Source organism: Sturnira hondurensis, unplaced genomic scaffold, assembly GCF_014824575.4.
Source record: "Sturnira hondurensis isolate 20B ecotype Veracruz unplaced genomic scaffold, ASM1482457v3 Scaffold0004288, whole genome shotgun sequence".
Lineage (NCBI taxonomy): Eukaryota > Metazoa > Chordata > Mammalia > Chiroptera > Phyllostomidae > Sturnira > Sturnira hondurensis.
The window spans coordinates 17,458-32,001 of NW_028076919.1; the positions used below are offsets into that span (position 1 = coordinate 17,458).

General features: G+C 55.9%; 1 protein-coding gene across 1 annotated transcript; it reads left to right on the forward strand.

Annotated features, from left to right (window-relative positions):
- Positions 1–425: 425 nt before the first annotated feature.
- Positions 426–3,342, forward strand: LOC118986505 (patr class I histocompatibility antigen, B-2 alpha chain-like). Its single transcript, XM_037045444.1, has 8 exons — positions 426–534; positions 725–1,009; positions 1,210–1,485; positions 1,743–2,018; positions 2,098–2,208; positions 2,636–2,668; positions 2,808–2,855; positions 3,006–3,342. The coding sequence occupies exons 1-8, from the start codon at positions 471–473 to the stop codon at positions 3,008–3,010; spliced, it is 1,098 nt and encodes a 365-aa protein (XP_036901339.1). The 5' UTR covers positions 426–470; the 3' UTR covers positions 3,011–3,342.
- Positions 3,343–14,544: the final 11,202 nt, after the last annotated feature.

Below are 14,544 nucleotides of genomic sequence, written 5' to 3' on the forward strand. Positions count from 1 at the left end.
TAGAAGAGTCCGGGGGGCGATCAGAGGTGGGAGGCGGAGTCCCTTCCCGGGAGAGGGGCTCGGGGACGGAGAGGAGGAAGGGGGCTGGGCCCGGCCTCGGGGTCGCTCCCTGGTTTCCCCGGACAGATTCGGGGTCCGGACTTGGAACGCGGTGCGACAACGAGCTCTCGGAGCAGGAGGTGGGTTCGGGGCAAAGTCCCAGGTGCCGGGCCAGGCGCTCTGGGTCTCGGCCCGAGGGCAGAGTCCGGGCGGGGAAGCTCCGCGCTGGGGACTCCGGGTCTCCGGGTTTCACTTCTGCGTCTCCCAACCTGACCGGTGGCCTTTTTCCTGGATACTCGTGACGCGATCCAGGGACCTCTCTGATTGGTGGCCATTGTCGAGAAACCAATCAGCGTCGCCGCCGCCCAGGCTCCGAGTCTCCGGGGACGCGGTGGGTCTCAGCTTTTCCCCAAACGCCGAGGCCGCGCGTCATGCGGTCTCCGGGCCTCCTGCTGCTGCTCTCGGGGGCGCTGGCGCTGACCGGCGCCGGGGCGGGTGAGCGCGGGGTCCGTAGGGGGCTGCCTCGGCGGGGGGGAAAGCGGACCAGCGCGGGACGCCGGGGAGGGCGGGTTCCCACCTCTCGGGCCCGGATCCCGCCCCCCGCCCCCATTCCTGTCCCCTCCACTGGGGACCCGGGACCCGCGCCGGTCCGAGCGTCCCCGGTCTCACCGCTCCCCACCCGCAGGCCCGCACTCCCTGAGGTATTTCCACACCGTCATATCCCGGCCCGGCGGCGGGGAGCCCCGCTTCCTCGCCGTCGGCTACGTGGACGGCATCGAGTTCGTGCGGTTCGACAACGCCGCGGCGAACCCGAGGGAGGAGCCGCGGGCGCCGTGGATGAAGGGGCCGTGGGTGGAGCAGGAGGACCCGCACTATTGGGAAGAGCAGACGCGGATCCAGAAGGGAAACGCACAGAATTACCGACTGAGCCTGAGAAACCTGCGCGGCTACTACAACCACAGCGACCACGGTGAGCGCGCGGGGCCGGACGGGCGGGGTCGCCCCGAGTGTCCGCGTCCGAGCTTCACTCTGAGAGGAGCCCGCGGGACTGGGACCGGGTTCGGTTTCGGTTTCGGTTTCAGTTCGATCCTCGCGGGTGGGGGCGGGTCGGTGGGCGGGGTTGGCCTCGGGGCGGGGTTTGTGGGCGGGGCTGACCTCTGGCGGGGTCAGGGTCTCACATTCTGCAGAGGATGTACGGCTGCGACCTGTGGCCCAACGGGACCGGCCTCCGCGGGTATGACCAGTCCGCCTACGACGGCGCCGACTACATCGCCCTGAACGAGGACATGCGCTCCTGGACCGCGGCCGACGCGGCGGCTCAGACATCCCGACAGAAGTTAGAGGCGGAACATGTGGCGGAGCTTGTGAGGATCTACGTGCTCGGCCGGTGCAGGGAGTGGCTCCTGCGGTACCTGGATCTCGGGAAGGCGGCGCTGCATCGCGCAGGTACCGGGGCTCGCGGGGCGCAGCCCAACTCTCAGCCAGAGATGCTTTTCTCCCTCAGACCGGCCTGCACCTGGGCTGAGTCTCTCTGGTTCTAGAACTTTCTACAGACCAGGGAATCCTCCCCGTTGCCTCTATCCAGGCTGGGTCTGGGCTGTACCCCCGCCCCGTCCTGTCCAGTCTCGGGACGGCCACGGGAGCGCTGCTGGACTGCCCTGCGGCCCGTGCGAAGTTCCCGACTTTCTGACCCTTGTCCTCAGACCCCCCAGACGTGCGAGTGACCCGCCACCCCACATCTGAGCGGGAGGCCACCCTGAGGTGCTGGGCGCGGGGCTTCTACCCTGCGGACATCGACCTGACCTGGCAGCGGGACGGGCAGGAGCACATTCAGGACACGGAGCTGGTGGAGACCAGGCCCTCGGGCGACGGGACCTTCCAGACCTGGGCTGCGGTGGTGGTGCCGCCCGGGGAGGAGCAGAGATACACATGCCACGTGCGGCACCAGGGACTGCAGGAGCCCCTGACGCTGCGATGGGGTGAGGGGGCCTGCATGGACTTCACTGGGGGCGGGGCAGGACCCAGGGGCAGCGCCCTCACCTTCCTGTCCCTTTGCAGAGCCGCCTCCTCAGACCAACACCATCATCATCATCTTGGGCGTCCTAGGTGGCCTGGTCCTGCTTGGAGCTGTGGTGGCTGGAGCTGTGATGTGGGGGAGGAGGCGCTCAGGTAGGGGCGGGTGGGGTCTGATTTCTTGCCCCAACTGGGGGTCTCAAGCCCAGGAGACCCCCTTCATTAAAGAGAAGCATCGTCTTCACTCATGTGCTTGCCAGTCTGGGGCCCTACTTGCTACAGTGACTGTTTAGGAAGGCACGTGTGAGATAAAGGACAGATTTGTCACCCTGATGATTCTGGTGTTTGGGGACCTGGCTCCCAACAGTCACAGGTCCAAGGGGAGAGTCCCTGCTGAGGACAGACCTGCAGGAGGGCTGTTGGTCCAATTCCTGCACATGGACTTCCCTCAGGTTTCCGGATCCTGCCCTGAACTATAGTCAGAGTTCTGGGAACTTCCCTGGGGTCCAGCACCAGGGCTTCCCTTGGGACCTCATGGCCCTGCCTCCTCCCTGGTGTCTCACAGGATGTTTTCTTCCCGCAGGTGGAAAAGCAGGGAGCTACGCTCAGGCTGCCAGTGAGTATGGAGGGGGGACCCCTGAGACCCCGTGTCAGCTTAGAGGGGAGCCCATGGGGGACCTCCCCCTCCCCCCATAGTTCCTCCTTTGGTCTCCTGTCCTGGGGGCTCTGACCACATCCTGTTTTGTGCCACCCAGGCAGTGACAGTGACCAGGGCTCTGATGTGTCTCTCACGGCTTGTAAAGGTGAGGCCCTGACACTGGAAGTGTTGGGTGGAGGGGACAGGATTGGGTAATGGGGACTCTGTGGGACCATTGAGCATGAGGTGGGCTGTTGGACAATGTCACCTCTACAGCGACTGATGGACATTTGTTCATGATTATTTTCTTCTGCAGCGTGAGACAGCTGCCCTGTTGGGGAATGAGTGATGGAAGGTTCCTCACACACACACACCCTCCAGCCCCTGTTTGTCACTTCAGGGACATCTCACTTCTGCTTCTGCAACTGGCGCCTGAATGTCTGTGTTCCAGTCAGCATCACTGATGGCCCACCCGCCCACCAGCTCCCTCCCCACACCAGAGAGCCCAGCCCCCCAAGCCCTGTCTGTGCTTCCTGGTGCCTGAGCTGCAGCTTCTCATACCCTCATTGAAATGAGGGTCTGGGTGTAAATTTGTTTTCTCAATTCTTGCCATGAGTGGTTGATGTGTTCATTAAAAAGCTGAAGATCCTAAGGAAGGATCCTTTGAAGGAATTAAATGGACTCATCAAGAAGTTTCCAGAACCCGTGTGTTTGCTGTGCTGAGTCTGTTGTGGGGACAGGAGAGACTATGAGGACCGAGCATGGTCAGGCTGTGCCCAGTCAGTGCCCAATGCATCATGGGCTTTGACCTGGTCCCTCCTCGACTGGGTCACCCTCTGGCCTTTTGTCCTTGTCTCTTCAGTGGAACCTTGTCCCAGCAGGACCTGTGATCTCAGAAACCCAGCATCACCCAGGCCGTGTAAACTGTCCCAGTGAAGCCATCTCCAGGACAGCGGGCAGCAAAGGCCATGTGTGGCCAGGTCAGCCAAGGCTCGGGCCTGTGTTGGACCCTCGGTCCCATCTTCTGGGTCTATATTGGTTGCTTCTTTGTTTCTGTAGAGCAGCATGAGTCCGTTTGTCCTTGTTAGGAGCCCTGGTCTCATTCTCCACTGGGTGCCCCCTCTCTGTCATCAGCAGAGGTGTTTTGCCTGTCACTGTCCCCACCAGGCCCAGGGGTCCCTGCACACAGGAGTCTGTGATGTGGAGAGATGACTTCTCAGACTCCTCCTGCCCTTGCCTCCTCTAGGGCTTGGCTGATCTTTCATCTCTTCCTAAACTCTCAGAGGAATGGGGTTCTGGACCAACCAGAGCTGGGATCCCATAGTTTCCCATCCGAGATAAGTCTCCATTGAATTCCACTCTGCTTGCCTGCCCCTCCCCCTGCCCTTTGCTCCAGTGCTGGCTTCGGTGCAGTGCGCACACTGGGATGCACAGAGCGGAGTCTGGGGTGGATTTGGGGGAGCTACTCTGTGGGGAAAGTGCAGGGGCATCGATGTGGGTGTGAGTGCACGTGGGGCCGTAGCTGCCATGGACCAGCTGTGGTTGAGGCCATGTTAATACAGACACTGCCTACAGCATAGGGAGGTGCCCTACCCTGACCATTGATGACCAGTGGAGGCTGAGTGACAGACGTGTGACACTGGTTTTGCATGTGGGAACATCACGGAAGCTCAATCAGGATCACAGTCAGCCTCGTGGTGCTTGTGTTGTGTGGGGAGACAGTGGGTGTGAGCACAGCACACACGGTGGTGTCCATGGAGGGTGAGTGATCCGAGAAGACACAGGGGATGGCAGTCCCCCGTGTGGGCTGTGAGGACAGGGAACATGGGTATTTGATTTGGGTGGTCAGTGTGGGCCTCACTGGGGAGGTGGCCTTGAGGGAAGATTTGAAGGACAGGAGGTATTACCCATGAGGATGTCTGGAGGAAGTCCTGTCCAGGCAGGGAACCCTCCAGTCCCCAGTGTGAATGCCCCGGGGCATTGGGTGTCTGGAGACTGGGAAGGAGGAGGAGGGGTGGGGTCAGTGTGGGGATCGGGCAGGGAGTGATGGAGATGAGAGGGAGGCACGGCCAGACCACGTGGGCCTGGAGGACATGGGAAGGGCACAACTGTGCTCTGAGTGAGGCAGGGGGTCAGAGGACAGTGCAGAGCAGGAGGGGGACATGGCCTGATGACCCCTTCAATGGGACCCAGTGGCTGCTGTGCTGAGAACAGACTTGGCTAGTGAGGGAGGCACTGTGGACGTGGGAGGGGTCTGTGCTGGACTCCAGGCTGGGGATACTTCCCGGGATGAGTTGTGGGAATAGTGGGTGCGGGGGATCCTGGATACCTTCTGAGGGGGACCTGATGGCAATCCTAATGGTTAATCTGGGTTACAAGGGAGAGGAATCCAGGTCACCAAACATCTCAGAGGACACAATCAGAGGGACAGAGTTGTGTCAGCAGAGATGGGGAGACTCTGGAATCAGCAGATTTGAGGGGATGTCACAGACGTTCATTTTCAGAGCATGTGTAGCTGAAATGTCTGAAGATCCCAGGGAGTCATGTGATGGTGGTTGGACAGCTGAGTCTGGAGACCAGGAGATGTGCAGGCTGCACAGACAGACTTGGGAGGCCACACACACAGATGCTACTTAAAGCCGTGAGCATGGGCGAGGTCACCCAGGGGTGACAGCTACAGAAGACGGAGGAAGATGGAACCCAGGGCCCCAGTGCTGAGCGATCTGAGTGGACCTCACGCCAGAGCCGCCTGCACAGTCTGTCTCCGGGTATAGAAGGCTGTCGAGCACCGAGTCCCAGACTTTCTTGTGCCCACAAATGACCTGCACACTTTGTTAAGACTCAGAAAATCTGGAGCAGAGAGTGGGATGCTGGGTTTATGACAAGGCTGGTGCGGATGCTGCTGGCCTTCAGGTCCCACATTTAGCAGCAGGAACCCAGACCGGATCCCACCCGGCTGTGTGTCCACCTCGCCTGCAGGGCTTGTCACACGAGTGACCCCGGCCTGGGGCCTAATCCCCTGGGATGTGGGTCTGGGAGAGGCCTGGGGTTTGTAAGAAGCCCCTCAAGTCATCCTGGGGCTCAGCCAGACCCAGGACCACTGAGGTCAGTGACGGAGGTCATGGTGGGGAGGGGTCTTCAATGCACATTTAGTGGGTTTGTTCTTCAGAAAGAAAAGGGGGGACATGTATTGTCATTTATGAGACGTGGTGTCGGGGGTCACAGTCGTTCTCTCTACCATGGGGTAGAGTCAGGTGGAAGGTTTAGGAGGCGGCCCCAGGTGACCATAATAAAAGCTCTGAGTGAAACTGTTGCCCAGGTGTATTTTTTGGAGCAAATAATGGAATCCTAATTCCTCTAATTTAGATATAAAGCAGTACAGTGGGTTCCAATGCCACTTTGGGGACAGTCACAGAACAGACCAGAGGCTGCACAGCCAGGGACAGCCCACAGCCCAGCCTGGGTCGGGTCCCACACAGGCCCCGCTGCCCTGCTGTGGGGCACAGATGTCACCACTCACCCCACCAACTCCCCTGAGGCAGGACCCTGGGCCTTGAGGCTCGGACAGCTGTCTCTGCTGCCCCAGTGCCCAGACACTGTTGTTGCCACTCCCCCCACCCTAGCCGAGTGTCCTCTGCACAGTCCCAGCCTCTCTGTGTCACCCCGTCCTGAGGTAGGGTCTGGCACGTGGTCACCTGACTGGTGGAGCCTGGTGCCGTGTCCAGATGCACGAATGTTGGGGACGCGGGTTCCCTCTGTCATAGAGGGACGTGGTCTCTGCCTCCCCCCGAGACTCTTCTGTTTTGGAGGGGACGGTTATTAATGTTCACTGGGGACAGTGAAGCAAGGAAGGGCCTAGAACAGAAGAAGCAACAGGCGACCAGGAGGGCTGCTGTCAGCTCGCTGGGGAGTCAGAGAAAAGGGGGCCTTGGGCACAGTCGGGGGTCAGCCTGGGATGAGCTGCTGCTGCCCAGTGCTCCCTGGATGCAGGTCTCCTGGGGCCCCTTAGAGTCTAGGACATGCCCCCTGTGGGGGGAGGAGGGGAAGGGAAAGCACAGTCGTGCTCCAGGGAGGGAGGAGGTGTCCACCGGGACTCTGAGTGAGGAAACTTCCCCTGTAGGAACAGAGTCAGGGGCTGGGGTGGGGGGTGGAAAACAAAGACACATTTTAGTCCTTGGAGCAAAGATTGAGGCTGAAACTTTCTGGTGCATTACAGGCACTCAGGTTTGGCTGCAAGGACAGGTGACCAATAAATAATGTCCCAGTTAGAGCATTTCTTACTTGCTCTTACTCTGAGTTTCTCTGTGGGATGGTGAGGGGTGTTTTCCTCCACTCACCCACTTCTCTGATTCTCGGACACCAGCTGTGTTTCCTACAGTTCAGCTCAACTCCCATGTGAACTCCCTGGAGTTGCCTCAGACCCCACACGGTCAGGGTCCACCCCACAAGACTGCCCTCCCCTCAGAGCCAGTCTCAAGTTCAGGGTCCCATGTGACCTGCTCATCTCTCCAACTCGCCTACAAAAGGTAGGGGTTCCCCACCAAGTTCATTAATTTGCTGGATCAACTCACAGAACTCAGGAAAATGCTGTGCTCACTGCACGTTTTATTATAAACAATACACGTGAGCAGCCAGATGAAGAGGGACATGGGGCGAGGTGGGGAAGGGTCCCAGGTGCCGGAGCCTCTGTCCCCATGGAGTTGGAAAGTGTCACCCCCAACTCCCAGCATGGGGAATGGTTCACCACTTCAGAAGCTCTCTGAACCCCATTATTAGGGGGTTTATGGAGGTTCCACTATGTGGACAGATTTGACCAAACCCTTGGCCATTGGGGATTGGCCCAGCTCCCCCCAGAGGCTGGGCAGTGAGGCTGAGAGTTCCAACCCTCTGACCAAACCTGATCAGAGGTTCTTTCTGGTGACCAGCCCCATCCTGAAACTGTCCAGGACCCTAGGCCAACCGCCATCTCATTAGCGTCCTTGTCACTCAGGAGAGTCCAAGGGTTTCAGGAGCTCTGTCCTGGGAACCAGGGACAGAGACCAAATACAGTCAGACCTCAGTTGCGGAATGTCTCCCATCTTGAACAATTCAATTCGTGACCAAACTGTTATTGGAAAATATGTCTCAGTTGTCAAACAGAGTTTTGATTCTTCACCTGACACCCCTTCCAGGCTGATACCTATGTGATCAGTCGCCTGTATGACTGGGATCTCAAACAAACTGCTTCTCAAACATAATTCCCGAATGAATTAAGCTCGAGAAGCGAGGTTTTGCTGCATTTTTGTGTCCGACCGCGGGTCTCTGACCACAAACCCATGACCAGGAAAGGGCATCAGAACAGTGAGGTGACGCGGGCTCCCTGCCAGAGCCCGTCCAGTCCCGACGACGAGCCCAGTGTGTCCTCCGTGCGAGCGTGGTCACGCGGCCCGGACATTCATGGAAATTGTCCAACAGTTTGTGTCGGAGGGGAGGGTCAAAGTAACCCATAGTGTGACATCACTCACAACTCCCAGCATGGTGAAAATTAAACTCAGACAAAATCAGACTAATTCTGTCTCTCATTATTGCTAGTCCGAGGGTCAGTTGATTCAAATAATTTGAAAATGTGAAAGGCTTCACTTCCTCACACAACCAAAAGAAGGATGACAACCAATCTAAAAACAATAAACAGAAATCAAAGTGTGCCACACAGAAGTGCCGGAAAATCAAACTGCATGGAACTCTGACAACCAAGGAACTAAAGAAACATTCACCAGACCAGTAGGTGGGTGGAGACTGGCAGACAGGACGTGCTGCAAGGCGGGGGAGCACGCAGGCGAGGCGGGCTGGTTGGATGGGAAACTAAAGTCTCCAAGCTGGCCGCAGTCTACTGCGGGGGTTGCCACGGCAGGAGAAGCTCCCAGTCTCACAGGAGAGCTCATTGGAAAGCGGGGCTCGAGCAGAGCAAGTGAGCGGCATTGTTCCCCCTCAGACCCCTCTCGGGCAGACAGCTTCACAACCTCCAGGACAACTTTAAATATCCAACATGTGAATCAAAAGGGTGCCAGAAGGAGAAGAACAAGAGCAAGAACTTGAAAACTCATTTGAACAAATAATGAAGGAAAACTTCCCTGGTCTGTTGAATGAAATAGACTTCCAGGAAGTCCAGAGAATCCCAAAGAAAATGGACCCAAAGAGGAACATACCAAGGCACATCATCATTATGTTACCCAAGATTAAAGATAAAGAGACAATCCTAAAAGCAGCAAGAGAAAAGGAGACAGTTACCTACAGAAGAGTTCCCATAAAACTGTCAGCTGATTTCTCAAAAGAAACCGTACAGGCAAGACGGGGCTGAAAAGAAGTATTCCTCATCATGAAAGGCAAGGACCTCCATCCAAGATGACTCTGTCCAGCAAAGCTTTCATTCAGAATAGAAGGGCACATAAAGTGCTTCTCAGATAGCACTCAGGTCAAGTTTAAGGAGTTCATGATCACCAAGCCCTTATTATATGAAATGTTAAAGGGACTTACCTAAGAAAAAGAAGATCAAAAACTATGAAAAGTAAAATGATGACAAACTCACAACTATCAACAACTGAACCTGAAACAATGAAAACAAAAACTAAGCAAACAACTAGAACAGGAACAGAATCACAGAAATGGAGATCACGTGGAGGGTTATCAACTGGGAAGGGGAGGGGGAGAATGGTGGAAAAGGGACAGGGAATAAGAGGCATAAATGGTAAGTACCAAATAGACAGGGGAGGTAAAGAACGGTATAGGAAACAGAGAAGTCAAGGAACTTATGTATATGACCATGGACGTGAACTAAGAGGGGGAATGCTGGAGAGTTGGGGGTAAAGGGAGGAGGGGATAAAGGGGGTGAAATTGGGAAAACTATAATAGCATAATCAATAAAATATACTTAAAAAACAAATACTTTGAAAATGCTATGGCGAGACTTACTACAGCCAAACGTTCAGAAAGCCTAGGACCCAGCACCTCCCTTCTCCTTGCACTCCCCAGAGACATGTGCCCATGCGTGTGCTGAGGCATATGAGGAAATTACTCACAGCAGCACGATTTGTACAATCTGGGTGTAACAAATGCCCGTGAGCAGCAGAGGACAACAAGTGCGGGCTGTTCACACAATCCCACCCCGTGCAGCCAGGAGAGTGAGCAGACCCCAGCCACAGCCCTGGGGACGAGAACCAGGACAGGACGCTGGATGGGAGCCGGGTGCAGAGCAGTGTCCACTGTGATATTCTGTCCTCTGAACAGCTGACAGAGCTCACCCACGGTGTCAGACACCCAGAGAGCGGTCCCTCGGGCTGGGGGCGGTTTGGGACTGAGTGAGATCCAAGGGGCCCCCTGGGTGCTGAGTGTTCCCTGCGTGTTCATCCCACGTTCCCTTTGTGGGAGGCCACCGCGCACTTGTGATGCGTCCACCGCTCTCCGTGGGTGTGGTCCTTCACAAAATTATGCTTTTCTGGAGTTTTGAAATAGTTATTTCTAAGCCAACATAGAATTACTGTTACTGGAAACTTTTAGAAATGCTGAATTGAAATAACCACTGCAAGTCTTTTAAATCCAAGGAAACAAACTTCTGTGATGGAGACATAAAGTCTGATAGGAGAGCGGTCAGCCTTGGAGCTGACTCCCAGACAGCCTTGGAAATGGCGGACAAGCCAGGACTAGGAATCAAACCCCAGCAGGCCCCTGGGAGGGGGTGTGAGAGATGCCCCTGAGGAGTGCATGAGTGACCCATGGACAGTGGCTAGTGGACTGGCTGGACAGTCAGGAACTTGAGGAAAACGACCTGGGAGCTGAGGTGGGGAGGAGACATGTGCTGGTGGACCTGTTGCTGTGGGCGGAGGGGGTGGAGATAGTGGAGTGGGAGGCGATGCCAGCAGAGGGTGTCTGTGTGTGTGTTGGGGGGGGGGTTGTACTCGGGTGGGGAGGGGCCTGGACGGATGGGGTCACTTAGCCTCTCCCCACCACACAGGGTTGCTCATGGGGTCCCTGCACACTGTGCCCACCTGGTGGAGCCACATGGGCTCAGCACTGGGGCTCCCACTCACCGAGGCTGATCTGGTGGCTGCCTGCTGATGGTCCCTCCTGCTGGAGCAGCTTGTTCTGTGAAAAGGGGAATAACACAGGTGAAATTGAGTAAGAACAAACCAGCAGTGTCTTAGATCAATATGTCACTGTGGGTACAGGGGGAATTTAAACAACTCTAAAACTAGGAAGAAATCATGTCAATGGAAAAGGCTGCAAAGAAAGAAGTTAAAGCAGTTTAAAATTTCTACTTTCCTTCAACCATATTCAGAATCTATTACAGATAAGTTCTACTAAACCTCCAAGGAAGGCCCGTGATCCTCTTTAAAATACTCAAGAGAAAGAAAAATATGAGGAAAGTCAACAACTCATTTGTTGGGCAAGAATAACATCGGCCCTAAAGCCAGTTAAGGAACAAATAAGAAGAAAAAGCAAATCATATTTAAGAAAGGGAGTGTAAAAATTCTGAGAAAATATAGTAGGCCGTATCTATCAATGTCCAATAGAATGGTTAAATATCTTGTCCAGATTAGGTATCCCACAAATGCAACCCACCACTTAAAGAATAAAAGAACAGGGATGACCACATCTCAGTGTGTAGAAATTATTTCAATTCTCAATTCTCCATCTCACCCACACTCCTTAGTCCTGTTCACTTTGAAGGACCCAGGTGATCAGATTAGCCTCTTTCCCTGCGTTCGGGATTATCTCTTTACGGCAGATGCACGCCTTTAGTCACCTGTGCACAGTCCCTTCTGCTGGGCACGGTAACACACTCACAGTTCCCAGGGACCAGGGATGGGACGTCGTATTTGCACATCTATTCTTCTGCCTATTACAGTGCATTTGGTGACTAAATGGAGAGGTTTAAGATGTCTATTTAAAGTCCCAGAAAGGAAGAGAGTACATGGAGGGGGCGCTGTTGGAAGAGATTATTGCTACGGACTAAGCAAATGTTTACAGAACACTTTCAATCAAAAGAGATCACCATAGATTCATATTTCACTAGAACATCAGACATAAAACATGATGACCTTTCCCAGGCTCCAGGATGCTGGTCCTGCAGGTCCCTGGGAACCCCTGGATGGCACCCAGATGGTGCCCTTAGTGATGCAGAGCTCCCCTGTGGCTCAGGGCAGAGACCCCCCAGGTAAGAGCAGAGCTGCTGCTCTTGGGGGCCTGGCTCCGGGGAATGGTCCCTGGGGCTTTCGCAGGTGGGCCCCACCCACAGAAAGGCCTTGGGGTCCAACATCGTCCAGGGCCACGGTTCCCACCAGAGACAGAAGGAGATTGTGTCTGTTGGACACAAGGGTCCCTGGTGGTCTGGACGGATTTTGGAGGGACAAGGTTCTCATGGAAGGGTCAAGATGACATTTCAGGTGTATGACGTGATGATTCGACATTTGCATTTATTTTAAAATGATTACCATAAATCCAGTTAACATTTGTCACCATATATAGTTGTACATTTTTTTCTTGTGACAAAAACTTTTGATACTCTCTTAGCAACACCTGAATCTAATGTAATGTTGAGTATCAATTATAACTAAAAAAAATACAAACCTCAAAAAACAAAAACGTAAAAAAAAGACACTTCAACATCAAAAATCAGAAAGGGAAGCCACAGTCACTTGGCCGTGTCCAGGGTCCCAGGACCGTGCTATCCAGCCAGGGCTCCAGGTGGAGGCCCATCCACAGAGCTGGGCGGGGCCCATCCCATGACCAGTGATGGCCAGAGGGGCAGAGGGGCAGTGAGGACGAGCCGAGGGTGAGGACAAGAGGATCCCCCACTGCACCCCCTCCCTGAGCCCCCACACACAGCCCGGAGGACGGAGTCAGCGGGAGTGAGAAACAGGAAACACCTCCTCCCCGGGCTGCCCCTTATGCGACATTGACTTTGAGGACTTCTAGGTTCCTGTATCGAATCCTCATGGCACCTCTGACCTTCTACTTCACTTCACCACCACGATCATGCAGAACAGACTGGGGATGTAGTTTGTGTTAGAATTTGCTGGCTGAAACCGATACACATACATATTCCCATGCTTTGCTCTGGGCCCTGTACCTTGTGGGAGAGACAGGACCTTAATCCACCGCTGGGATTTAGACACGAGCAAACCAGCTAACACACTGGGCATCTCCAAAGGCTGTTGCGGGTGCTCCTAAAAGGAAAAGGCGGCAGCGGGGTGGGGGAGGAACGAAGTAAATCCTGGAAGGACGGGGGCGGGAGGATTCCAGCGGACACCGTACTGGTGGCACTGTGCTGGTCCTTCTTTTGGAACCAGGCCCGGCTGAGATGCCTCTGTTCCCTGGAGAAGGCCTGTGGTATGAAGGGAGACATCGAGTCCCTAGGGCTTGACACCTTTACTGTGGGAAACTCCTGCAAAACAGGGGTCTGGTGGGAGATGGGTCTTTCCTGCTGCCTGGAGGAGGAGGGGAACAGAGGTCAGGGTCCAGAGCAGTCGGAATTCTGGGTGAAATAAGAGAGGGGGTCTAAGGAGGGGAGCAGTGGCACGGAGATGATGTGAGAGACGTCAAAGTAAACCAGCCCCACAAGGAGCCCCACGTCCTTGCTCCCTGTGCCCTGAGATGTAGATCGGGAAGCGCCCGGGTGGAACCCACGATCTCCAGACCCGCCTCCTGCAGGGTGAGAGGCGGCAGTACCTCACCCACAGGACAAGCCCAGGACGTGTGCTTCTGGGGAAATGGTGGGGAAGAGGGGCCGGGAAGGGGCCCTGGAGTCGCAAACAAACCACCAGCCCTGTCCAGGTCAGAAAACCCAGGCGTTCGTTGGTCTCCGGGGTTTCTCAGGCAGGATGCTGTGCGGGGAGAAGGCCCAGAGGAGACTGGGGCTCGCAGACCGCGCAGTGTCGCCACACTTCAAGTTTCAACCTTTATTGAGCACTTTCTATGCGTGAGGCCTTTGCAGGTTGCTAAGAGCGAGTAAGATCACAGACAGGTAGCAATCAGGGCTCCTGGGGACGTCAGCCACTGGTGATGAGCACAGAGATTCACAGGGACTTGAACTTTAAAGCAGCTCTGACCCTGGGTCTTCCCTCTGTCCTCTTCTGTCACAGAAAGCTCGTCACCTGCAGTAGGACACGCAGTGGGGGTAGGACACCCAGGGTAGCACTGGTCCCCGTCCCCTTCCACCTGTCCCCTCACAGGGAAGAAGGAGGGGACTCTTCCTCCCAGGAGAAGGTGCCTCCCCAGCAGGTGCTGCTGCCCGAAGATGAGGATCAGTGAGAAGTCAGGGGCACCCTCAGGAGGTGCCACCCCCGCTCCCCAGCTCTGCACAGCCCACCTGCTCGGCCACTGCAGACAGCCAGGCCCAGCAGCGCGATGCAGAGAGCGGAAGGAGGCAGGTCTGACGCTGCGAGAAGATGCTCTTAAAGCAGCTCCAGGAGCCTTTCACCACCAGGCTCCGGGGTCCTTATCTCCGCCGACAGCCCCTGGACTCTAACACCGTTAGCCTTTCCCCTTCCTGAGATTCCCGCTCCCTTGACTTATGTGAGGGAACGTTTTTCTAGCTCTGCTGCCTCCCTGCTCGTCCGAGTCTCTGAGCCCCTCTCTTCCCGGGCCTTCCGTGCAGTAAGAAGAGGAGCAGGGCTGCGGGGGCGGTTCCCTGATGCCTGGTCTGGGCTCACGCCTCCTGTGCAGCGCGGTCAGCGGGCAGCTCTGCGGGTCCCTCTGGAGCCAGGCTGACAGGCCTTCACGTCTGCTCCAGTCATCTCCCAGCTGAGGGCAGGGAACCTAGGGACCCCCACACCGGCTCTCACTGACCCCTCCTGGAAACAGCACGTCCCTTCTCACAT